This window comes from Apus apus, chromosome 1 (assembly GCF_020740795.1).
Source record: "Apus apus isolate bApuApu2 chromosome 1, bApuApu2.pri.cur, whole genome shotgun sequence".
NCBI classification, from domain to species: domain Eukaryota; kingdom Metazoa; phylum Chordata; class Aves; order Apodiformes; family Apodidae; genus Apus; species Apus apus.
Genome location: NC_067282.1, coordinates 103,692,604 through 103,718,820, shown reverse-complemented (window position 1 = coordinate 103,718,820; position 26,217 = coordinate 103,692,604). Strand labels below are relative to the sequence as shown.

The window sequence follows — 26,217 nt, the reverse complement described above, 5'->3', positions numbered from 1 at the left end:
CCTATTGGGTTTTTTTTTACATTCCAAGAGAAAATAACTTTTTGTGTTCTTTATCATATTCATTACCTCCTGTTGACAAAATAAGTGTTGCAGGTTATTTTAGCTTCACTTCTTAGGAGAATCTTTTACTTGTCTTTAAAAATCTGGTTTTGCTCAATTTATTTTACTTTGTTTTGTTTTATTTTATTTTAATTATCATAACAGAAGAACAGACATGGAGAAATATCAGAAGAAAGAAGAAAGCAATAACTGCAAAAGTAGCTTTTTAGTAACCATTTCAGTATTACTCGTGTCTCGCTTTGTGTTTGCTTCCTACAGTGCTGCAATGTACTAAGCAGAGATTTTCACTGAGCTGTTCATAGCACTATGCAAATTGTCACATATAGTTTAGGTCCTTCTCTTCCATTGGTCTAAGATTTTGAGATGGTCAAGGACTCCTCTATGAACTTGGAAAACAGACCTAAAGGTGTTAGAGGTCAACTGGGAATTGTTGCATGATAAATATAAGAGGACTGAATGATGATAAAAGATAAGGAATTCAGTATCTTGCAAATGAAGAAGGGGAAAAAAACATAAGACTGCTTAATAATATAGAGAATTAAGTCTCTGTCTTCCTGTGTTTCAAATGTACCCAGCCTGTTTTTGAGTTGCAGCCATGTGAACAATGCTAAACAAACCACTGAGGAAGCCATAAAAAGGAGGAACAAATAAGTTATGATACCCAGTAACCCACTTAGTAAGTTAAGCCAGTGGATGTGCAATTGCTTTCCTAGTAATACTTGATTAGTTGAAAAGTGGTAAAAAGTTTTTGACAGGTGTACTCCAGGCCCAAACCTGTGGTCCTCACAGAAAAAACTTCTCCATGGAAAACAGTGGAAATTTGACCTGTGTTCCAAAATCACAGCTGCATCTGTGAACCATGATCTAGCATGACAGCTTGGAAGGCAAATGAAATCCTGTTAAAATGAATATTGAGTGAGATCAGATGGTTCTGTCCAGTACATTTTGATGCCTGATGTATAAACTGCAATCTTTCATTTTATTGCTACATTTTTAGTTCCTTGAACGATGTATTTACAGTAGCTAAGCTTTACAGCAAGAGTATACAGCTCTGCCTCAAAACAAAATATAAACCATTATTTGGAATTCTAGCTTCAGGGGACTGGTGACTCATGCCTCAATTTAAATTTTTAATCCTCTTTCATTTTGATATGGAAGACAGTATATTGTTCAGCTCACCACAGGAAACAATCTCCTTGAGAATATTTGTTGACATGAAAAAAAATTTTCTTGCAATTCCAGGAAGCACCACTGCTTGTAAATGCAGCTTTATCCAGTATAGGCATAGAATGTACACAGCCTTAAATTGAAGAAAAAAATTATTTAAAAACTTCAATTATTGCATATAAGTCAGGCACACCACATTGGTGTGGAGTAATGAAAAAGAATACATCTGCTTGTCAATTCCCTCCAAACTTGACTAAAGTGAGAGTAGGATCCATCTGAGAAGAGTTGAAGTGTTTGCTCAGTTGTATCTATTAGGTTTATCTGCTCAGTTTCTACAAACAGGCTCAGCATTTTACTCTGTCAAGTCAGTGATATTCCTGTAGTCTCAATCTTTAAAGGCTACTACCTCAGACATTATTACCAGTTCAACAGAGTGTGAGCCAGCCCCATGGTATTATTGGCCAGACACGGAATAAAGAAAATGTACAAGAATTACAAGGCATAGAAACCCTAGTTCATCGATCTAGTTACTAAGTGAATTATTGGACTGCATTCCTGAGGGTCATGAAATTACTCAGTTTTTATTTCTATGTTAGATATTACACCAACTGGTAAAAATTCCAGGATTTCTTACAGAATACTTGCCAGGAGTATAACACCCCCAAGTCAAGATCTATTCAGGTCAATGAGGATTTTGATATTAAAAGCCATATGATTTATCTCATAGGTGAAATGACTTTGATAAATTTAAAAATATAAATACTGCGTGACACTGAAAGGCTCTTTTCCACCACTCTGAGTGATTAAGATTACGGTATTACTTAAGATGAATTCAGCTATGAACAGCCTTAGACTGTCTAGGAACTAACAATCAATCTTTCTCTGTCCTTGTCCTGTGCTTTTTATTGATTGTATTACATACCAGCTTTCAGTGTAATCTTTTAGTTTTATCTGTCTTTTTTGGTGATCTCATCTGAACAACATAATTACCGTTGTTGAAACAGTGAAAGTTTAATGTTATATACATTTATATTGTTAAAATGGTACTCAAGATAAGCTGGAAGTCAACAAGTTTTTGTGACCATGCACAATTACTGCACTGTGCAGTAATTTGGTCAGAGAGATGCCTCACTGAAGGATGCAATAGAAAAACATTTAATCATCCAAATAAGCTATATGCAGACTGCTGACTGTTTTCTCCAGGGCAGCACCACACCGAATCTGGATATGGACCATGTCTTCAGACAGCTAGTTAGCGTAGCCTATGGGGCCCATGAGCTCTTTCAGTCTCTCTCCCTCTCTCTTTACCATCTTCCTCTTTCTCCCAGGGCCGTATCTCTGTTTTGTGGCACTGTTTGGAATGTAGCACCCAAGCTGGCCCTTCCCATCTGAAACAAGGAATATGAAAGCTAACCAGCCACCGAGCACTTAGCCTCTGCTGGGAGAGATCACTGCAGCAGGAAGGGTTTGCTGAGTCAGGTATATGAAGTGATACACAGTGCTCTTGTACCTTTATCATAACCAAACATGAGTTTGAAAGCACTTTGCTGGTATTATCAGTTTCCCATAGAAAACCAGTTTCTCAGAGCTTAAATTGTGGAGGTGAATTAGAGGTGTTCTGATTTCCTTTTACCCCTTGCAACAGTGCTTTCCAGGGCCTGATTTCACTTCTACATTTAGGAGTGACTTGAAAAGTAACTATGTCTTCATGAACTTGGCAGCAGTACAATTAATAATCTTTAGAGGTCCTGGCATGCACATTTCTCTTTGCACATTTATACTCAGAAGTAAACACATTATATTTTATTAGATCAGTGCTCTGTCAGATGCTGAGTGCTCTTCTTTCCAGATTAAGGTATGAAGGATTGGAAGTGTCCAGTTCTGGACACCTTCAGGACATCTTAAAATATGGCTTATCAGCTTTCTTTGATTTCTAGATACAGCTGCCATTTTCATGTGTAGAATTCTAAGCCTAGGTAAGCTTCCCTTTGAAAAATAGTAGGTCACAAGAGCCTCCCCTGGAGTACTCTGTCCTGTTCTGAAGCCCTCAACATAAGAAGGACTTGGAACTCTTGGAGCGAGTCCAGAGGAGGGCCGTGAAGCTGATCAGAGGGCTGGAGCACCTCTGCTATGAAACGTGCTGAGAGAATTGGGGTTGTTCAGCCTGGAGAAGAGAAGGCTCTGGGGAGACCTTATGGCGGCCTTCCAGTGCCTGAAGGCTAAGGGTACAGGAAAGCTACAGAGGGACATTTTCATAGAATCATAGAATCATAGAATCCTAGGGGTTGGAAGGGACCTCGAAAGATCATCTAGTCCAACCCCCCTGCCAGAGCAGGGTCACCTAGAGTACATCACACAGGAAGGCGTCCAGGCGGGTTTTGAATGTCTCCAGAGAAGGAGACTCCACAACCTCTCTGGGCAGCCTGTTCCAGTGCTCTGTCACTCTCACAGTAAGGGCATTTTACATTTTACAAGGGCATTTGGTGATAAAATTAGGGGTAATGGCTTAAAACTGTAAGAGGGTAGATTTAGGTTGGACATCAGGAAGAAATTATTTAGTGTGAGAGTGGTGAGACACTGGAATAGGTTGTCCAGGGAAGTTATGGATGCCCCCTCCCTGGAAGTTCCCAATAGTAAATTGTGGTGCCCAATTAAAGTGGACTTGCATAATTTGTGAGTTCAAACTAAAGGCACTGCCATGGTTAGTTACTATACTGTTTGGAAAGGCGATATCATCCCTGTTAAAAAGTTTTTCTCTTTTGCAAAGCCTGTTTTATTAATCCTGTTTTCTGCTGCTTTGGAGCTGGACGAATGAATAGTACTTCTTATGCCTCTGCATGGGTTATATGCATCAACTAGTTCAAGCACCATGGCAGCTTTGCTGCAAGAAATGTCTGTGGAGCAGATGAAGGCATGGATTTGCTTCCAGTGAACCAGCAGACCCACTGTTAAGAGAAAGTAAGCTGATCCAAAATACAGTGGCAGAGCAGATGTTCCTTACTTACTAGTGTAAAAAATAGGATGGGATCCTGGAGCAGCACAGCTGCAACACACTGGGCTGCCTATTACTCAAATTAGAATGCATGGTGCCTAGCTTGGAAGATTATTGTCATCATAACACGGAATTGTCAGGGACACTTCTCTGGAGTGCAGAAGGATAGATCTCCCATCAGGAAGTGAAAGCTCCGTGCTGCAGTTTTGGCACGAACTTAACTACAGGACTTGTGTGCTGATGTACTTTCTGGCTGAGACTAAACAGAGTCAAAGGATTTCTCATGGATGAAGAGGTTTTTACAGAAATAATCTTCCTCCTACCTGTGCAGGGAGCACAGATGGAAGGAAAGCAGTATCTTTGCAGCACTAATCTCTGACTCATTTGCAGCTGTCATAAACTGCTCCAGTGTCTGGTGGAGGAGCAGTTGTCACACAGGAGCTCTAAATAAGGATTTGGATAGCAGAAAGGTGAGCACTGATGCATCCATTTTGGCCAGTTCCCAGAGTCTGTGTCCCCAGAATGGCTCAGCCATGCATTATGAGGCTGGATAATAACAATAATAATAATAATAATAATAATAATAATAATAATAATAATAATAATAATAATAATAACAATAACAACAATAACAATAACGATAAATTAATATATTATTATAATATTATGATAGTATTGATATGTATTATGATAATTAATATACTATAATTTATTTATTATTATTATTAAAGATAAAAATAACAATAGCAATAACAATAATAAAGGAAAAATGATATTTTCACTTGTTTGTTCAGAACAGTTGGGTAGCATTTTGTAACATAGGAAAAAAGCCTTTCCAAGCAGCACTGGTTTGTTTCTCAGATAATTTGCAAATCTTATATTTTTTTTACTGTTTATAAACATGCTTTTCAATTCACAGTCTTGAACTTGAGTGCCATTGTGGGCAGAGATGCTTGAAATTAAATTGTTGGCTCTCTGTATTCTCTGATAGCTCTAAACACGTACTAGGCAGGAGAGAACATACAGCTGAGTTGCAGACAGTTGCCAATTGAAAGCCGTGACACAGGAGTGCATCCCAGGGTACCTCACTGCTTCTGTGATGGGATATGTCCTCCTGAGCAATTGCCTGGTGTCTGCTGTTGACCGGCCCTCTTCGGCTGAGCAGCATCTGAGCACTCAATAGTCAAACTGATACCTCTTCAGTCGTGTTGGTTATCTGAACGGCTCTGCTCTTATATCTGTTCCTTGACGTCCTTCCTGCTTCAGTTTTCCAGCAGCAGAGAATGGGGTGTTTGTGCTTTCCTGCTTTTTTTAAGTAAAGAGGGTGGGTGACCCCTTGTTGACTTCCCAAGACCTAGGAGAGCCCCTGTATTAGAACTAGATGGCTGTATCCAGCTGGACCCTGGTGCAGCTGCATAAGAGATGTTAGGGGTTGTCATTAAAGGGAGGTGGGGTGGGGGAGATAGGAAAGAGAGTATAACCAGAGAAGCTAATTTTTTCCCTCTCTTTTTATTGACGCAGGATGGGGAGAGGATTAATAAAGGCCAACTGCTTTTTCTTTTTCTTGAAACTCTCCAGTGTTTAGGTTGATACACAAGGAATAGAGACACCCATTGCATTTGAATGACTGTGTAGCTGCACCAGCTGCTTTCAGCCAGCCTCCTAGCTACAGTAACAGTTATGCTCCATTCTTTTCTACCCTGTCTGAAATTTTCACCTTCAGAAGGAGAGGTTTAACAGCAGATTTTGATGGGTTTAGTGCTACACAGCCCTGGCCAGTGAGACCTGTGGAAATTTTGCGCTCTGCTAGTAGTAACAAAAGTGTTGTATTGTCTTCTTTACCAGTAATCTGATTCATCAGGAATAAATGCAGCCTACACTTTTTGATTGAACTCATGATTAGTGGCCTACAAAACAAGAGAGGACTGACATTGCTGTTTCCATGTGACTAAGGCAAAGAGGAAGCCTTAAAAAAAACACAAATTCACAAGCAATACCAATGGGACCTGTAGTGGTCTGTTCTACTCAAGATTCCAGTCAAGTACCATTTTACAATGAACTGACCCAATCATATTAGTAGTTGTGCTGAGTCTACATACAGTGTCATGTAGTTGTGTTAATATGAGAAATTTGAAAAAGTGTGCTCTATAGAAAGTACTATTCATGGTGCTGTTACAGCATGAAACATGGCTGCGTTAGCAATAATGTCAGCAGTACTTGAGGAAATAATCTGATTCCTTGAACTTTTCAGGAGATTTAAATAAAAATTTTTTGGGTTTTTTTTTTTTGAAAGACAGATGTACTTGACCCGGCTTGTAAAGAAAGCAGACGGCTATGCACTTTGAGCTGGGTTTCCCACTATGCTGCAGGAGAGGTACATCAATCAAACTGGAATAACAATAGAGGAAGGCAAACCCCTCTGTCTTTGTACCTGCTACTCTTCCGTCGCTTCAGGTGTTAGTATTATGTGAAAGAAAAAAAACCTTGCCGTGACATTGCTCAGAAAGGTCCCTGAACAATCCCAGACCTTGTCTTTGGTAGAAAAAGATCAAGCTTAAGGAGTGAACTTAAACATCATGCAGTTCAGCAAGTTATCATTAAATTACCAAGTTGGCTTCAGCATCTTTCCGCTTGAGTCAGCTGTCCTGCAGAACACAGACATGACAATCTGCTTCTTTTTTTTTTCTGCTTTTTTTTAAAAAGCATTTTTTAAAATTATAACTAATTCACAAGCTCCCTCTACTGGGCTTCCAGCATAGAAGACTAATGGCTAAGCTCCTGTTGGGTTATTTGTAGACTGACCCATTTTTTTTGCTTATTTTCAACACTTTCTACAGCCTCAGAAAAAGCGTATGATCAAATTAATGTAAATGGCTTTTTAAAAGTGTAACACAGAGCGGTTTGATGTGTTAGGAGCGTATTACATTTCTTATATGCATAGAAGAAGGCATTTTCCACAGTAATGTAAATGTAGCTGTTACCTCCTAAAGTACTGATGCATCTATGAAAATATAATGATGTTTGACATTCAGGAATGCCTTCCGTTACTTACATAGAGGAAAGAGCTCTGAAAAAAATAATGACAGGTCTTATAAAAGAATTTAAAGCTTACAGTCCTCAAATATGATCCATACAATATGCAATTTTATCTACCAGTGGTTTTCAAAAGGCAAGTCATGAGGCAAGGGGCTTTTAGCAAGCATTCAGAGAAATGATGAAGGGCTGAAAATGTTGCTGTAATCAGGAGAAAGAAGAACTAGTTCTGCTTCTTTCTGCCTAATCTTCAAGGTCAAAATTTCTGTCTACAGTTTTTTAAACGCCTATCTAGGGCCTAGCATTGTCATAACCAATATATTATTAAATCTGTGTTAGTTGTGAAAAAAAGGGTTGTGAAATGTTTTACTTCCAACTGAATAATCTCAGGTTGATAAGGACTGCAAACAACAAAAAAGGATGATGGTCTGTGATTGCTGTAAACACAGCACTTCCTTGCTCACTTTCAACAGGGATTTACTGAATAAAGTACCTGCCTTAAGTTAGTCACAGGTTTCTGGAGTGCCTTAGTGGGAGAAGTTGTATTGTCTGCAGTGGCACAAGAGAAAAATAGAGAGACTTTAGAAACAATCACAGTGGATTTTTTTTACTGTAAGTAGGGCTCCAAGGCACAGGCAGTACTGCAAAAGCTAAGTATTATAGCATTGCTTAACCGTTGTGCTTAAAGTGTAATGTATATGGGAAAACAGCTGTCACCAGTGTGAGTAAAACAGTTGTTTAACAGCACACAGCATCACTGGACAGTGATTTTAAGTCGAAAAGAAATAAGTTATTCCTGGGGACATCCTGACTGGACAGCAGAAGAAAATTTTTCACTATGAGAACAGTGGGGCATTTGAATAATATCCCCAGAGAAGTGGTGGATTCTCCAACACTGGAGACTTCTAATACTCTGCTTAACAAAGTGTTGGACATTTTCATTTAAACCTTTTTCCTACTTAGAAAGGTTGGACTAGATGATCTTTGAGGTCCCTTCCAACCTGGCTTTCTATGATCCTATCATTCTATGAATTCAACTGACCAATTGATATGTAAATGGCAGGGGAAATGTGGAATGCATGGATTCCAAACTTCTGTCTAGTGAGCAGACCAGCATGAACACTTCTAATATTATAAGATAGATTGTGGTGTCTTTAAAAATACAAAAAGAGTTAGCTGAAATATTAAACCACCACCAATATATCTCTTAGTGTCAGTAGGCATTTGGTTAAGTACTGACATGATAAAGAATCATTTTACCCACTGTCATATAAAATGACATTCAAGAAGTTTCTCAAAAAATGCAGCTGTCTCAAGCGTGAAGGTTTTTTGAGTAGCATATTCTCATATTGATTTTATTCTTCATCAAAGTATGTGACAGCTTTCACCAGAGGACATGCTATCAATATGCAGTTTATCCTTTCAAGGCCTTTGGGATGATCAGTCTATTTCTTTGCCATTGCTAATTAAACATATTGCTTCAATAATTCCCAGAGGCACAGAGGTATTGCGACTACACTGAGATGAAAATTAACTTGGTAGACCCACAGCTACACTGTGATTATTATTAAAGTAGTCTGTGATTGGTTTTTTTGGTCATAAGAGTTTAGCTGTTTGGTTAAAGATGCAATGAGGGAGCATACAGAGACGAGTCACAGATTTTATTTTTTGGCAAGGTGAAAGAAATCTGCAGAGTTTTTAACACAGATTTTATTGAAATTGAATTTAGCGAGCTGATGGAGACCTTAAATGTGATTTCTGATCCTTCATCCTCTTGAAGGTCACTATAAATAATGTTTAGTGACGGTTTCTGTTCCGTCCAACCATTTCCTAGAATAAGGATCAAATACAAGTCCTTCATATTTATATATTTTGGAAAGCAGAGAGCAGAGCTACAATGTCTGTGGATTGAAGCACTTGGTAAGAGATATTGGGAGTCAGCACAAAACATTTTCTTATGTAGCTATTAGTTAGGATGTATCTCCTACCTGCTTTAAGCGTAGAGGTCAGTCCAAGTGGCCAGAAAGAAGTTTGCTTTCAATATATACAGGTTATTTTATTTTCTGTTTTATTTGGTAATGTGGAAGTGGGTCAGGATTATTTTATTTCTGTCATCCATTCTGCTCATGATTTTAAATAATAATTTTTCATCTGGCTTTGCATGTGTGTTTGGGTTTTTTTGCATTCTGAAAAAGAAGTGATATTCATTAGCATATTTCATAGTGCTTAAGTTTTTTACTTTTTACAGTTTGTTTTAAAAAATGGTTAACAAAACATTTCTTGCTAGCTGATACTTCTTTATGCAGCATTGTTAAAGGCTCAATTTAGGTAGAAGTTGAGAGTCCATTTAAAATACACAATCAGCATTTTGAAACAGTCTTTAATTCAATTTAAAAAATAAATGCACTGAACTTAAAAATAAGCTTAGCAAACCATAGTTTGTATTGAAAGCCATTTGGTTTATTGAGTAAAGGAGCCATTACATACAGAAAATCTACTGATTGTTATTTTTCTAATTGTTGTTTCTTTGCCTTCCGGAATTACAATTAGGGGATCTAAACATATTTTTAAAGGGTTACCTTGCTAATCCTTTTACAAAGTGTAGGATTTGGAGAACTGGGTCCCAAACTGCAAGACAGTAAAATGAGAGCTCTGGAAAGAATGCAGCATGTCTCACCATTTCTCTGATCTTCACATTAGCTTAGAATTTAAACAATTTCTTTAAATTCACTGAAGCTGCAACAATTAATTTAAAAATGACTGGAAATTAGTGAAGTCTCCAGATGTTAATGGCTTATTTACTTCTGCTGCAGTAACATTAAATAACACTGATCAAAATAAGTAGCTTGTTCTCCAAGTTGTACAAATATCATAGTCATTTGGAGCAGCCATAATAAAATGTTATCAGGGAGCAAGGTAAAACAGACAAACAAGATTTTTTAGCCATTAGTTTTCAGTCAAGTTCTAAGTGACATTAATGCTTGTAACATCTTTTACATGGCAAATGAGAGAATACAGTTTATAACAGATGTTGCCTCTGTACTTGAGGCTAACAGTGTATTTTAAACTTGAAGAAGTAATTGTAAATCCTATGATAATACAAATGGTAGCAAAACTAAATGAATCCAGAACCATTTTACAGGCATTATCTAGATGTTCCAGTTAGTTTTAAGATTACTGTTTATTTTGTCAAGGATATTTCTACATCCTTTTTCTGTTTCCTGTCTTGCTTTGCCTTTTTTCTTTATCCATTCTCTTTTCCATAGGTTGAAATAATTTTTTTGCAAAGTAAAGCTGCCATACAAGCTTTCCCCTAACACTACTAGCAAAACAGCTGAACTATGGTAATGACCCAGGTCTTGGTCAGTAGTGTACAGATGTGGCTGACACAGAGGAAATGACAGATGATAGCAGTGAATTGCGTATCGTTAGAGCTGTAGCTACAACCTGTAAAAACAATTCCCAATGGAATGCTTTAGGTTAGTAACTTGAGAAAGTTCATGTCTGGTGAAATACATCATTGGTCAATCTTACTTTCCACAGGACTATTTGAATTAGACAATGAGCATGAGTAATTTCCTAGGACTGCATTAAGGGCAGGGCTGACCTCTTCATGATGATAAAGTCACATAAGCAGCTGGCCTCTGTTCATAGAAACCTTTCTTGCACTTCATCTTTCTTAGTAAGAAGGTCTGATTCTTTTACTAAGATGCTTCTAAACCCACGTGTAGACTTAATTTTCGGTAAAATTCAATACCCTCTTTCTTGCTTACTCTTTTTTTTATACTGTCTGCGAAAAATCTGTCTAGTTCATTGTGTCCTAATAAAAGCCTGTAACACTTACTTCTTCTCTAGGTCTGTTTTCCTTTGTCTTCTGCTAATGTCTCTTCCTGCAGTCTGGAGACTTGTTCTGCAGCTTGCCTGGTGCTTGTTTTCAGCTTCCATCAGACCAATGTATCTCTGGGAAGGAAAGGCATGAGCTTTTAGTGGGCATCATTTCATCTCATCTGTGCAGCTAAAGATTTGGCATTCACTGTCTCGAGATGGGATATGAAACTCTGTTTTTGAGAAACACTACGTAAATTTACTGTTTTGTGTGAGGAACTCTTAATAATGATGCACATTACAGCGTGCTGATGAGATTACAGGTGATGCTTTGTCTTGTGCACCAACCAAAAAGCAGAGCCTTAAAAAATGTCTAAAAATAAAATTATTTTAACAGACTTGATGTTTGTTTCGGTGTTTCTGTTTAGGTGCTGACCCCAGCACAAATAAAATCAATTTGCCTGGCCATACTAGAATCAGGAAAGCAGTACGCAGTGAAGAAGAGGAAACCATTTCCACTCATGTATTCTTACTATGGAACAGAATATCTTGGTGAGTAAAACACACCAACTGCTTTGAAAGTGATGCTGTGTGTAGATGCTGAGCCATAGATGCTTCAGAAATAGAGTAATAGAATGTATTGGTTTGGAAGGGACCTACAATGGTCATCTAGTCCAACCCTCCTACAATATGCAGGGACATCTCACACTAGAACAGGTTGCTCAAAGCCCTATCAAGCCTGACCTTGAATGTCTCCAGTGATGGGGCCTCCACCACCTCTTGTGGCAACCCATTCCAGTGATCCACCACCTTCATATTAAAGAACTTTTTTCAAATGTCCAACCTAAATCTACCCTTTTCTAACTTAAAACCATTACTCCTTGTCCTATTGTTACATGCCCTAGTGAACAGGTCTTCCCCAGCTTCCTTATAGGCCCCTTTCAGGTATTGGAAGGTCCCTCTGGAGTCTTCTCCAGGCTGAGCAACCCCAACTGCCTCAGCCTGTCTTCATAAAAGAGGTGCTCCAGCCCTCTGATCATGTTTGTGGCCCTCCTTTGGATGTGCTGCAACATGTCCACATCCTTCTTGTGCTGGGGGCTCCAGAGCTGGAACTCAGTGGTCCTGTTGAGGTCTCACCAGGGCAGAGAAGAGGGGCAGAATCACCTCTCTCAATCTGCTGTCCACACTTCTTTCGATGCAGCCCAGAGTGTGGTTGGCCCTGTGGGCTGCAATTGCATGTTGGTGGCTCATGTCCAGCTTTTGATCTATTAGCACCCACAGGGCTGCTCTCTAGCAGTTCTTCCCCCTACTGCTTTAAATAGGTATTGATACATCCAGTTGCCCCAGCTCAGGTGCAGGACCCTGTACTTGTCCTTGTTAAACCTCATGAGGTTCACCTGAGCCCACTTCTCCAGCTTGTCCAGGTCCCCCTGGATGGCATCCTGTCCCTCTGGTGTATCAACTGCACCACCCAGCTTGGTGTCATCAGCAAACTTGCTGAGGGTGCTCTCACTGCCACTGTCAGTATCATTAACGAAGATATTAAACAGCACTGGTCCCAGTACAAAACCCTGAGGGATACCACTTGTCACCATTTTCCATCTGGACATCAAAATATAAAAATAAATATAAATATATAAAACCTACAGTGTGGGATTTCTCCTGGCTGAGTTGGGACCACCCAACTGCCAAGTGGGACTGAGGAGCTGGAGGGGAGGATGGATGCTGCCTGCTGCTGGGGAAGGCAGGCGGAGCCTGTGCTGCACAAAGGGGACAGCAGACAGCAGCTTCATTACCTTTTCTTTCTGTCCTGGTAAACCTGACTTTGCCAGATGGAGGCAGCAAGAGGTACTCATGCCTGTGTGAAGAAGGCTGCCAGAGAGAATTGTCAGGGGATGTTATTTGTAAGCTGCTGTTGCCACGCAGGGACTTGCTGTGGTTTTGACTGTTGCGGTGCAACTCAAGCACATGGTCAGCTCCTACCTACCACAAGCAGCTTCTCTAGAGCTCATCTGAAGCAGTGCTGAAAGGTCATTGGGAGGTCCCTGGTGGGGTCCTCAAGGCACAATATTATACTGCAGAAAGTGTGAGATTGGCTTGCAGGTGTTACTAAGTTCTTTGGCAGCGGAGCAGAGGGAGAACTCATTGAGTGGTGCTACTCCACAGACTCTGTCAGGTACAGACAATTCTTGCACTGAAATTCAGGTTTTAGCTGACTGACACTGTCTATCAGTAGCTGGGAATATAATTTATGGTCCACTTTCAGTGTGGGTTCAACAAAGACTTCAGAATAATAGTACAGATTCAGTAATGCATCAAGAAGAATGTCTTGAAACAGTATTCAGTTCATGTTCAGTTTAACTCCACACACTGAATTTCAGTCACATCAGAGTGAAACAGAAAAAAAACTCATTCATACCTGTGCATAGCTAGGGTAACTGGAAATTACTGAAGTAGTAACAAATCATAGTGTCATGCACCTAGAAAGCTTTTATTCCAAGCACTATTGTAATACACATAAAGAAGATGAAAGAGCCATTTGCTTGACAAGGGAAAATGGTGTTGAGATGGAGGTAGGAACTAAACTTACTCTCTAATCTGACTGTTTCTCTTCTTTACAGGTGCAGCACATGGGCTTTCATCAATCCTTCAGATGTTGCTTTCCTACTATGAGTACCTGCAGCCAGCAGACCAGGAGCTTGTGTGGCAGAGTGTTGATTTTCTTATGGACCAAGAACAGAACAGCAACTGGCCTCCTGAGCTGGGAGAGACAATTGAGCGGGAGAATGAGCTTGTACACTGGTGTCATGGAGCTCCAGGTTCTTTTCCCATTGCTGTGAATAGCCAGATGTCGATCACATTGCTTTTCCATGTTAGGTGATACCATGCAGAAGATAATATCAGGTTAAATTTGACCAAAGTTAACATTTTATGAGATAAAGTCAAACTACTTGGGCTTTTTCTTCCAGTTAAGTGTGGTTTATTTCTTGCTGAAGCAGCTGGAAAGTTAGGCATATTTTCTGTCTTAAAAGTGTAGGTGATCACAGCTGAAAGAATTCTGACCATCCTAAAGTTTATGTTTCCCACTCTTGCTCCCTTTCCTGACAAGACTTCAAAGAGTGGTGCAGCTGAGTCAAAAGAGCATATGGTGGACAGAGAAGTAGTCCAGCATATGTTGGACAGAATAGAAAGAACAGGTACAGATACATCTGTGAGTTCTGGGAAGGCCTTCAGAATCACTTTTGCCCCCCTCTTCAGAATAAAAAATTAAGCTGCACTTACTACATGGATAATGCATACATTTTGCCAAAGTATTTTCATGTGAAGAGGAGTTTGTACTAGCAAGAGGCATTTTTTTTTCTGAAAGTTACTCATATAAAATTGCTTTTCAGAGAAAAAGAGAGTCAATTGCAGTTTGGGTTCATGAGGTAAAGATGATCTTTGTCAGTTCAGAAGCTAGTCCTATCTCTCTGGCAGTTTTGGCAAATAATGTCATTTATGGAAATGCCTTTTTTGCCCCCTGGCAGAATTTTATGGCTAACCAGTCATACTGGCTTGGTAACATGAACCTAGAAGGTAATTTACTTTTATTAAAGAATGTCCATGAGCAGTGATGCATTGCTTTTAAAGGGGTTCTGTTTAAATTACAAAAAATACTTTGTAATTAACATCCCTTAAATGTGCTTTCTGCTTTTTGTTGGTATGATTAAGGAAAAAGCTTCCTGCTCTTGCATTCTAAAGAACTGAAGTGAAAACAGCTTTTGCTTACCAACCTTTTTTGTTGTAAGATAAAAAAATTACTTCTACGCCATGGCTGGCCTAGTGATGAAACTTGCAGGGAAGATTCTCTCTTCAGTACCTTGAGAGTGGCCTGTGACTTGGGTTTAACCATTAGTGGAGGCATATGCAGAGAGACTCAATCTAAGTGACAAAATCCCAAAAGCATAAAGAAGTTACTTTAGGAGACATTTAGAGACATGTAAATACATTAATTGCTATTGTTCCTCCCCAGAAAATCCTGTATCCCGTCACTGTTCTGGGTAAAAATGCACATGTAGTTTACAAGAACACTTTTCAGCTGCTTCAGCGTATATCAACTTCAGACCACAAGTGAGCTATTCTAAACATTTCCTTAGGTGATGGATTTGGTTATATGTCAAATGCATTTTTTAAGGTTGCCATTAACTGAGCTGTGCAGTGCTCTGTTGAAGATTGTAATTAATTTATTTGAATCCCCTCTAAAAATAAAGCAGCATGGGCCCCACTGGGGGGAAAAAAAGAAGTTTCTATTTCTCATTCTTTAAATCATTGTGTCTGCTGCCAATGGGAGAAGTTATCTGGCCCATCCCCCTCTTTCTGTCAGTGTAAGTAGGTGAGATGAATGGGCATTTGAAACCAATAGAAGACAGCCCTAATAGTTTACTGGTTTAAAGGCAACAATGTGACTACTGCTTTAAATAGGTAGAAGGCTGGGAATGTTAGAGTAAACCCTCAAATTCTGTAATGCGTTGAAAAGAATGGAAGTGGTGTGTATAAGGGACCACAGGCAGTGGATAAGTACATCTTATCGTTTGCTTTTTAGCGTACCAGATGCTCTCCTGTCCTTATGTAGCATATAGATTTGTAACATTGACTTGCATAGAGCATGAGACTGCAGTTTGTTTGTGACAATTGATCTTTTTTTTTCTTATATGTCCTGTGAAACCCTTGGCCTACTTACTATGAAAGGTTATTTTTTCTATTTTCCTAGGCATTGCGTATCTGTTTGCCAAAGCTTACCTGGTTTCCAAGAAGCCTCAATATCTGGACACTTGCATCCGCTGTGGAGAGCTAACTTGGCAGAAAGGCCTGTTGAAGAAGGGTCCTGGAATATGCCATGGAGTGGCTGGTAGTGCTTATGTGTTCCTGCTGCTGTACAGGCTGACTGGAAACTCAAAATACATATACAGGGCACAAAGGTTAGCTTTCCTGCCTTTCTGGATTCAGGGTAATACTGGAAGGTTTCAGGGACATTTTTAAAGCTGCTCAGAGTTTGTGATCATGACCCTCAGATGTAACCTCAGCATTTAAGCCCTGGGTGCAATTCTTGCTCTGAGTGGTGGGGCAGGCGCAGTGTGCAGGGATCCCTGCACTCCTCCTTCCAGACAGCCTGCAGCAGGGGAAGCATCGGGTTCTCCTGGGCTCCTTTCCTCCCTGCCCGTGAGCCTGTGCTTCTTTGGAGGGAACTGGAGTGGGTGTGGAGGAAGAGCATGCATCCAGGTCTCATCCTGACATGAGGCTGGAGTAGCCAAGTTGTGTACCCAAGTCCAGGAGCAGAGTAAAATGTGATGCTGTTCTTTATATTGATTTGTTCTGGTTCTCAGAGCCCCTTACTACTAAATATGGAAAATAAGTATAGGACTTATATAGTTTAGCTAGTTGGGCTAATTCAATTTTGCCCTGATAGAAGCAAGTATATCCCACAAAAAATTCTGTCACAGTGCTGCAATTCTTTAATTTTCTTTCTGTAATTTCCTATATGTGTTTGAAAAGGTAATTTCCAATGTTTGCTACTGTTTTCTTTGCAGCATAGAATAATGAGGGGAACTGGTATAGTAATTAGGGTGACTTATTTTCAGGCATTTGCTTTGAAGGAAGAACATTTTATTTGTTTAGTTATTTGAAATAACAACTCAGAGAAAAAGTAGTTAAAAGTATTTTTTTATAATGTGTCTCGTAGAAATCAGAGTAAATGTATAGTTGTCAAGCATTACACATGTAAAATTCACAAGGTTCAGCTTTGCTAGATCTCATGGACCTCCATTTATCATGGAAATCAGAGAGTGTAAAATTGCTACACAAGATTAAATAATGACCATTCTACTTTTAAAATAATTTAATATTTTTAAAATTATGCTTTCAAACAAGTAAGTACACATACAACAACACCAAATGATAATAAAGTATCTTTATTTTTTTTTTCCCTCCTGTTTCTTAGGTTTGCAGAGTTCTTATTTACAGAAGAATTCAAGGCTGGTTCCCGGGCATTAGAAAGTGTTTATAGTCTGTATGAAGGCTTCTCAGGAACTGTGTGTTTCCTGACTGACTTGCTGCAACCCAACCAAGCGGAGTTTCCTCTCTTCAGTGTCTTTGTCTAGAGGGTAATATTCTCCAGGGTCACATCCTAGTGATGATGTGAGAGTAGAGCACTTTTTTGTCAGGAGGGGCTATTTACAAAACAAGCCAGTGGTACCACTAACGCTAGCCTTAACATAGCTGGGAGTCAAGTGAAAAGAAAATACACTGGGGCTTTGGGAGGGAAGCGTGTGGTCAAAAAAAATGGGTGAAAAAAAAATAGGGGGGAAGTGATTGAATCTGATGGGGTATTTAGCTGTAATAAGAAGCAAAATCTAATTATTCAAGTGAGGGAGAAAGGGGCATTATCAAACTTTTAATTTGGTGGTTACACAGGAGAAACAAAAAAAGGCAACCTAGAATTACAGGGGCATGCAAAGAAGAAACAGTGATGCATCCAGTAGGTTTTAAAAAGAGACTTGCAAAAACAAGTCCTCATGCAGCGATGCACTTACCAGGGAGGGTGTTGTAGACCTGTCACTGCACTGCACAAAGGCAAAATCTGGGATTTTTTACCTAAACCACATCTACTAGTTCTGGTAACATGTATTAGAAATACTTGTATCTTGGAGCTCTTTCATCTTCATAGGCATATATTGATAGTTATGTAGATCACTATATATTCAGCCTGCGGGTTCACGGGTCCATTTCAGCTAGGGGAGTTTCATGGGTGTAAATGAGAACTGAATTTGGCCCTTCCTTTCAGAGCTCAGTCTGTGGCAAGGAGCTGGTCTCCTCACTGATTTACTGGAATCATGTCACTTCTTGTGACACCTTCCCTGTCATGGAGAAAATCAAAGGACCCATAGAGAAGGCTTGGATCAAAAAGTTCTATAGCAAAGATACAGCAGGCAGATGCATTCTTCATGGTACAGCATTACTAGATAAGTATTCTTCAGTGATACAAATGCTTCCTTTAAAAATTTATTAGCATTTCTGAACATTAATGTACATATTTCAGAGAAGGAAAAATCTGTTTTCCTTGATGTTCACTACAAACCCTGAAAACTGAATGCAAATCTTAAATGGCATAATGATCTTAAGAAAAACCTGATAAAAAAACCTCAAAAATACTTCTTTTCCTAGTTAACAAAATAATTTATATGCTCAAATGATTTGTAGCTGTAGAAATAAATGGGTTGCTCAATACTAGTTGCACTAGCACTTCAGGTCACAATTATATGCTGTTTTATATGAATTATATGTATGACATGGTACTTGAAAGCTAAAGAAAATGCTAACATAGATTTATACTAAAATATCTATTAAATTAATATCTGTATTTAAAATATATTTACCATTTATTTATTTTTATTTATGTGGGAATAATGTAATGCAGTCACCTTTTAAGACAGATTGGGAAGACCAATATGTCAAAAATTGCAGTTAGGGTAAAAAAGCTGACCTACATGCACTGCCATACAATGCAGTCTCTCTTCCTGCATTCTCAGCTGGAGGAGATTACAGTTTCTTTATTTTTAATGCCTTATGGATTAAAGTTCCCATTTAATTTCAATGGACCTTGATCAGGCTGTGAGTTGGAGCCAGGTCTTGCAATCCTTATGCATTTTAATATCATAAGCCCATTCCTACTCTTGCCACTGTTATTTTAATGAGATAACTGACATTATTATCAGCTGCAGATTAGGATTTCTGCTATTTTGTCTTGCACTGTGCAGCTGTAATTAATTACTTAATCACAATAGTAACTATATTTAATTGGTGAATAAAGCAATGCAGTTCTGTATCAGTTTTTCAAGAATTCAGAGGGGTTTTTGGTGAATGGAAATGTTGAAATTCAATATACAGTTGTTATATGTTTATTATTTTTGAGATAAAAGGTCTTTTAAGAAAGCCATTAATGTCACGTACTTTGTTACTCTGAGCAGTGAGATGTGGACACATGTATTTCACAGGGAGATACACACATGAGGCTAAGTCAAAAAGTCAATGGAGATGTGTGTGCTCTGCCCAGCTGGGTTGAAGTGCTCCTGTTGGAGCAGAGCAAAGTCAGTTCTCAGTAGTGAAGATCCTAAGACTATTAGGATTCTTCTCTAGTTGGTTCCTGTAATGTGGGTGTCTAATATATTTCACAACTGGAACCTTTCTAAGCAAATATTTAAGGAAGATAAAACTTGGCCTATGCACTATTTCCCTGTAGTCAATAGCTTTTCAGTCTCCATTTTTATTGGAGGATAATGTCACTCAGATAAAACATGTAAGCAACAGCATTTGTGCCATAGCATTTAGATAGCTGTTGTAACTGTATTCTGTCTTATTGTAAGGCAGAGAAATAGGTTCTGCTATGATCTAGACACCAGCTGTTCCAATCTTGCATTTATTGCCAATGCTTTTATTTAGAAATGCAAACATAAACTAAAAATGCCCAGTATTTTGATAACTACACCATCAGAAAAATCCAAACAAATCCAAATTTAAGCCTTAACAGAATCTATTCATATCAGAACAGTAATCATGACCTTTTGATTTTTGTCCCCAGTGCCTACTTTTTAATTATCAGTGGGCCACAACACTAATTGTTTCCAGTTAAAGATTTCTCAGGAGATGCTTAAAGAAGAAAATATTTGCCAAAAACTCAATAAATCTACAGCACAATAAATTAGTACAGTATCATAGATCCTGACCATGTCATGAATGCTGATATTGTAACATAGACCACATTTTAATTAAAATTTACCATAATAGCAGTAGATAAAATAATTCCTTTTTATTATGCTTAACTTCCAATGGTCAGGTTTGCATTTATCTTTTAATTTAATTATTCATAAATGGCAGGAAATATACATTGAGAATTCAGTGTTGGTTTTCTAGTGATTTTCCCTCTGTGTCTCTGTAGAATTAAATCCTTCTGATTTACATTCAGAGGAGACTGATCTGCTCTGTGTTCAGCATCTGCAAATCTTCTGGCTCTGCAACCATTCTCCACTCATGAAGCCATGTCTTTGGCTTCATTTGATACTAATCCCGTGAGAAAGAAAATAGTTATCTGAGTCAGAGTTAGTCCGTTCAACAGCGAGAACACCCATGCAACCACTCAGTTTTCAAAATCTAGGTCCCAAACATCTCTCTGCAAGTTATGCAAGTTTGCCTCTGACAAGAGCGAGGGCAGCATGCAAACTTCATTTACTGACACTTAAGATCAGTAACATGAATGTCCAGTCTCTTGAGATGCATTTTGTAAAATCTCAAAACATAATTATTCATCTGTTCCATCAGATGTTTGAGCTCATTGTTAGACCTTTGTGGCTTTTTTTACCTGACCTAGCTGGGTTAAGATGGCTGCTAGACATGCAGAAGTCACAGCTTCTGAACAGTGTAAATATACTCCAGGGCTCTTTTGAAAACGCCAATCATTGTATGAGCAGGCTTTTTTCATCTTTGTCCTCCTCTTAATTGTCTATTTGCTTTATTTCCTTTGTACCATATATACTGTTACGTACATGCTGTTGCAACATTTATTTGTTGCTTTTAAGACATTGACAGGACAGCAACTGGAGCAGAGCCATCAGCACTTTTCAGTGTAATGAAAAAATAAGGTCCTTTGTGTTCCCTCCTTACTGCTTCAAAAAAATAAATGGTGCAACCTTTGCTAGATATTCCCAGCAGGCTGTTGTCTCCTCCTTGCTCCTGAATCAGGCCCTAATAGACTGAAAAAGTGTATTTCTGAAGAGATTCCACCATGGTGCTGTGACAAGACTGTGTTACCAGAAACTTGAGAAGCCTCTTTCAAAGTATAAAACGCAAGTTACTATGTCACGTTTGCACATTAGTTTCTTGACTCTGTTTAGCTTCTAAAGTGTAGGCATTAGGAATTTAAGTGATATAATAGTATTTCTGATTATATTGTTAAAGCAAAGAGGATGCATTGTGTGAGTATAGGTGCTTATTTGTGATGTGCCTGTGTTTGTGTGGTGCTGTTTGTGAATAAATTCGTAGAGTACAAATCAGTTTAAGAAGCTATATACTATGCATGACTTTCAGTAGGTCATCCATAGATTGCTGTCACAGAATAATTTTGAGGGAAACTAGATCTGTAATGTCCAGATTCAGTGATCTCAGGATTCATAGAGCCAGATGCAATACGTTTTATCAACAGTACAGTTCTAACAAATATATTTTAACTTTTTTTCTGTTACTTAAAACTTCTCAGCATATTATCATACTCATTTTGTGCCACTGCTTTCAATATCTGCTTTGTTTCCATCAGTTTACCTGCCTTTCTTTCCCAACCTATGAATAACTTCAGAAGACTGAAGCTGCAGCCCCAGGTCTTTTGTTCTTGACAATAAGATTGATTAATTTTGCTTAAGAGGGGTGCTCCACTTATTTGCATTACATTATTTTATGCTTCCAGGTGTTCTCTTCTCACTGGCTCTGCCATTTCCCACCTGCTATGGAAAAATCATTATACTGTATAACAACTGTCACTGATGTTTTACATCATTAAATAAAACAAAGAGAGACTTTCTAGGGAGCATGTTCACTTCTCTAGTATCTCAGTTCTAAAAAGACCATTGAAATCAAGTGAAATGCCTAAATGTTCCAAAATACACATTTAAATAGTTCTGGGAAATACGCACAAACAAATGCAATTAAAGCGGTCACCCTTCTTCCTGCTCACTGAAATTTAGTAATGCCACTTTGATGTTCTAATAATAATCATATGAGCATGTAGAGAATGTGATAAGAATACTGATGAGTTTTTAAAATACTGTGGGGAAAAAAACCCAAAATACAGGTATTCAGGTGCAATATGTGCAAATGTGAACCTTCATAAGCAATCACATGTTTGTACTTACATTGTTATCTGCATATATTTACAACATCTGCAAACATAATGCATGTTTTATGCACATGCATGCATTTTGAGACTATATCCTTGTTACCTGGCCCTATAAGATCCATGGACAGAGTGTATCTCTTGAGGTCTGCCAAGTAAATCTCAGGTGCGGTGATCTCCTACATACCTTGAATATTCGCTGGCAGGAGTGTATATTCCAATCCATAGAAAGATTAGTATATCAGGAATAAGAATAGTCCTTTAAATTTTAAAGAATAATTTTCCCCTGAAGAAGTACACTGATGAGCAGTCGCTGGCTAACAGCACAGTCTGGGTTGTTCTGAGAAGACATTTGAGTTTGTGTAAAAATGGCCTGGATTAAGTAGTAAGCAGCAGAAAGCTACATTGAAAACAAATAAGAAAATGACCAAAAATCTCAGTACCGAGGGAACAACATACTTCAAAGCCATAAGCCAAAAATGCTCAGGGCCCACAAAACAATACAGCAATTTAGGGATGTGAATGGGCATTTTCCAAGAGAAGTACACAGCTTGCTTCTTTACAGTGATAATGGTATAGTGTGCACTGTACGTGTTTTAGCTGCCTCAAAAAACGCTTAATTGCCATCACACCAAAGTCATCCTTTGCCAAGGAAAGTCTGCCCATGAAAGAGTACCTGTAGCTGAACATACTGCCTACTCCTCTCATTTAATTTAAACCTCCTGACTAATTTGTACTGTCAGTGATGTCACTTTTGGTACTATACCCTGTATATTTAAAATTTTACATCATTCTCTGAAAAAAGTCAATTTATAAATAGCAATCTGCTTGAAAAAAAAAAATAAGACCATATTTATTTTTAATACTTATAAGGGAGACCCCTGACTTTGCTCATTGTATGATTCAAAAAGAATGTGGAGGCATTTAGGTCAAGTAGAGCAATTCCAACTGAAATGGCAGAAAATTAATTAAATACTCATTTTGCCTAGTGGTATAGTGATACTTGAATAAAAGATACTTTATAATGCAGTGATATTCAGCAAGTGCACTGCATGGCTATACATGCATACTCCCCAGACAATTTTATTTAGAAATCCTGAAGTCAATTATATCCCACAGTGAATTGAAAACAAATCCTATTCAAACATTTTTTTCTACTTCATAGAGAAAAGAATGGCTGCCTGATCAGAAATTGAACTCTGCTTCTGTCTTCATTACCATGACCACACATGAGAAAAGAAAGATTTCTTCTAAAGATGGTCTGATTTTGCCACTGATCTGGCCTCATTTTTAAGGGCCTGATATGCCAAGTGTCAGGGATGAATCTCCACTTGATTTCAGGCATGCATGTGAGGTCCTTCCACTCAGTAAAACGGGCAAAACTGCATCATTCTGGGCCCCAAGCCTGCAAACTTTCCTCTACACAGGAGTCTCGTGGAACTAGTAAGACTTATTCATATCATAAGAGGAAAGCATGTGTTTGCATCCACAGGGCCCTCTTTGATCGCTGTTTTATTCCCATTTTCCCTCAATATGTCTGCAATATACATGAATGCCAATACCCATAAAAAAGTACAGGGAACATAAATGTCATTACTAACAATGGGTGTTATTTCATGTCTCGTTAGTGTGGGCGACACTTGATAATTCAATATATTCCAACATACGGTGTTTGTTTCTTGAGTACATGCCACAACCTAGATTGTTTTCTCAGTGTCATAGCCATTTGCAGCCATAATAGGGTACAGGCCCTATAGAATCAAGATTGATTTGGTTCTTTAGAAATGCACCTTATTGTTTAAAAGCAGGACACTTGCTCTTCTGGTGTTTTAAACACTGTGATCTTTCAGAATGTGTTTATTGTATTAGTTTTGTATTGTAGATTATTATAGAAACTAGATTTTATAGCTTTTTAAAAGCAGTGATAATACTAAGCTTCATAGTAGCAGAAAAAATTCTGTGTATATCCATATTATGAATATTAAAGCTGTGATTATATTTTGCCTTAAGTAAAAGTCCAACCTTAAGCAGTACAATTTTGCATTGGAGTGCTTATTTTTTGTACTTATCTTCCATAGTGTCTGCAACTTTTCTTTCTGGAGCAGTCTTAACTCGGTGTTCAAAAGCTTTTCAGTGGTAATATGTTACCAAAAGTAAAGTCATTCACCTGAAAATTAGATAAAACATCCTGGCTGCTCGTAGCCATTAGGCAAAACTATCTCATGGTGGTTTCCCGTGAGATAAGTTGCTTTTGGCCTGTAGGTTAGAGTTACCCACTCAGCTGTTTATTTTCAGCCTGTTTAAATCCCAGTACATGTGGCCTCTTCTCTCCCTCCATTCCCAGTGAAGAGTATTAGAACATTAAATTCACCGAACCCCATCCCTAACAAAGTTTCCATCTTTGCTGTCATCAGCTGAGCTTTAACCAGAGCTGAGTAATGGGACTCCAGATCTGTCAGTGCACAGGCAGTTTGAGAAATGGCACATACTGGCATTTTTTCTATAAATCTGATAGCAGCCTAAGTTGCATTAAAGAATAGTAGTAGACATGCAGAATTAACCACTAGTGTTTTCTCATTCACAGGCTAATAGCATCTCAAATTCTATCTTGCCTTCCTTGTTACACTGTATTGTGGTTTATCCGCAGAGGGCAACTATGCCCCACAGCTGCTCATTTACTCCTTCCCCCCAGTGGGATGCGGGAGAGATTCAGAAGGGTGAAAGTGAGAAAACTCATAGGTTGAGATAAAGACAATTTTAACAGGTAAAGCAGAAGCTGCACACACACGCAAAGCAAGATAGGGAATTAATTCACCACTTCCCATGGTCAGGCAGGTATTCAGCCATCTCCAGGACAGCAGGGCTTCATCACATGTAACAGTTACTTGCCGCCACTGCAAACATCCCCACACTTCCTTCTTCTTCCCCCAGCTGAGCATGATATCAGATGGTGTGGAATATCTCTGTGGCCAGTTGGGGTCAGCTGTCACAGCTATGTCTCCTCCCAACTCCTTTTGCACCCCCACCTCCTCACTGGTGGGGTGGGGTGAGAAAGCTGAAAAGGCCTTGATGCTGTGTGAGCACTGCTGAGCAGTAACTAAAACATCCCTGTGATATCAACACTGTTTCCAGCAGAAATCCAAAACAGAGCCCATATGAGGTACTATGAGGAAAATTAACTCTATCCCAGCCAGCGTACTCCTGGCAGATCTCAGGTCTGCATCTCAACTCCATATGTAGATCTGCAATTGTCTGGAAACAGGCAAGGAGAAACAAGATACATCAGGTGAGGCACCTGAGGCAGCTGAGCACAAACCAGCAACTTGCACCAAGAGGAGGAGAAAAGTGGTGGTGATAGACCTCCTGGGCAGGATACAGGCACCATCTGCCACCCTTAGTACCTTAGGAGCTTTGTTTCTTGACAGGTGCTCAGATTCAAGATGTAGCAGAGAGACTGCAAAGACTTGCCTGGCCTTCAGGCTCTTGCCCTTTGCTGCTTGTCCATCAGTGATGCTGCCTTGCACAAACCCAGAATGACTCCAGAGCTCTGCTCTCAAGGGAGAGAGGCATGGGGTGGTACCCTGGCTCCTGCTGGTAACGGGGAAGGCCTTGGGGACACTGGCCAGCAGCTGCTGTCACAGCAGGGTTTTGTGATTCTGGGAACCTTTGAGGGGAAAAGCCCGACAAGCTAGGGCGAGATGCAGCTGGCAGAGTGGTAAGAGAGCACCTCTGCCGACAGTGCCACCGATCTGGTGAGGAGGTCTCTGAAGCCGGTGCGTCAGGGGAGGGTTACCAGGACTCACACCTGCTTTTCCGCCTTTGTAAGCAGCTGCCCCTCAGCCTTTATTGTTGCACGGGGTCATTTTCTCCCAGGTGCAGGACTTTCCCCTCCCCTGCCCCTTTCCGGCCATTCCTCCAGCCTGCCGAGCTCCCCTCGACGGGCAGCCCCACACACACCCACCACACACCCCATTGCAGATACGCATCCGACGACCAAAGGAGACATGGCCAGGGAGCGCTCCCCGTGTGCATGAACAGCGTTCTCCCAATACAGCCAGTGTCCTCCGCCCGCACCCCAGCCAGGCCGAGCCCACCCGCACCGGAGGGACCCCGCAACACCCCCGCAACCCCCCGCTCCGGGGCCAGGCAGTGCCCCCTGGCGGACACCGCGCCGCACCGCGCCCCAGCGGCCGGGCTGGGCTGGGCTGGGCTGGGCGGGCCGGTT

General features: G+C 39.6%; 1 protein-coding gene across 1 annotated transcript in view; it reads left to right on the top strand.

Annotated features, from left to right (window-relative positions):
- LANCL3 (LanC like family member 3) overlaps positions 1-17,310 on the top strand; it is a 38,645-nt gene extending 21,335 nt beyond the window's left edge. Inside the window, exons 2-5 of the mRNA XM_051627063.1 lie at positions 11,506-11,629; positions 13,699-13,896; positions 15,828-16,035; positions 17,055-17,310. Coding sequence (XP_051483023.1) covers positions 11,506-11,629; positions 13,699-13,896; positions 15,828-16,035; positions 17,055-17,214 — 690 coding nt within the window. The 3' untranslated portion in view covers positions 17,215-17,310. The remainder of the gene's footprint in view (positions 1-11,505; positions 11,630-13,698; positions 13,897-15,827; positions 16,036-17,054) is intronic.
- Positions 17,311-26,217: the final 8,907 nt, after the last annotated feature.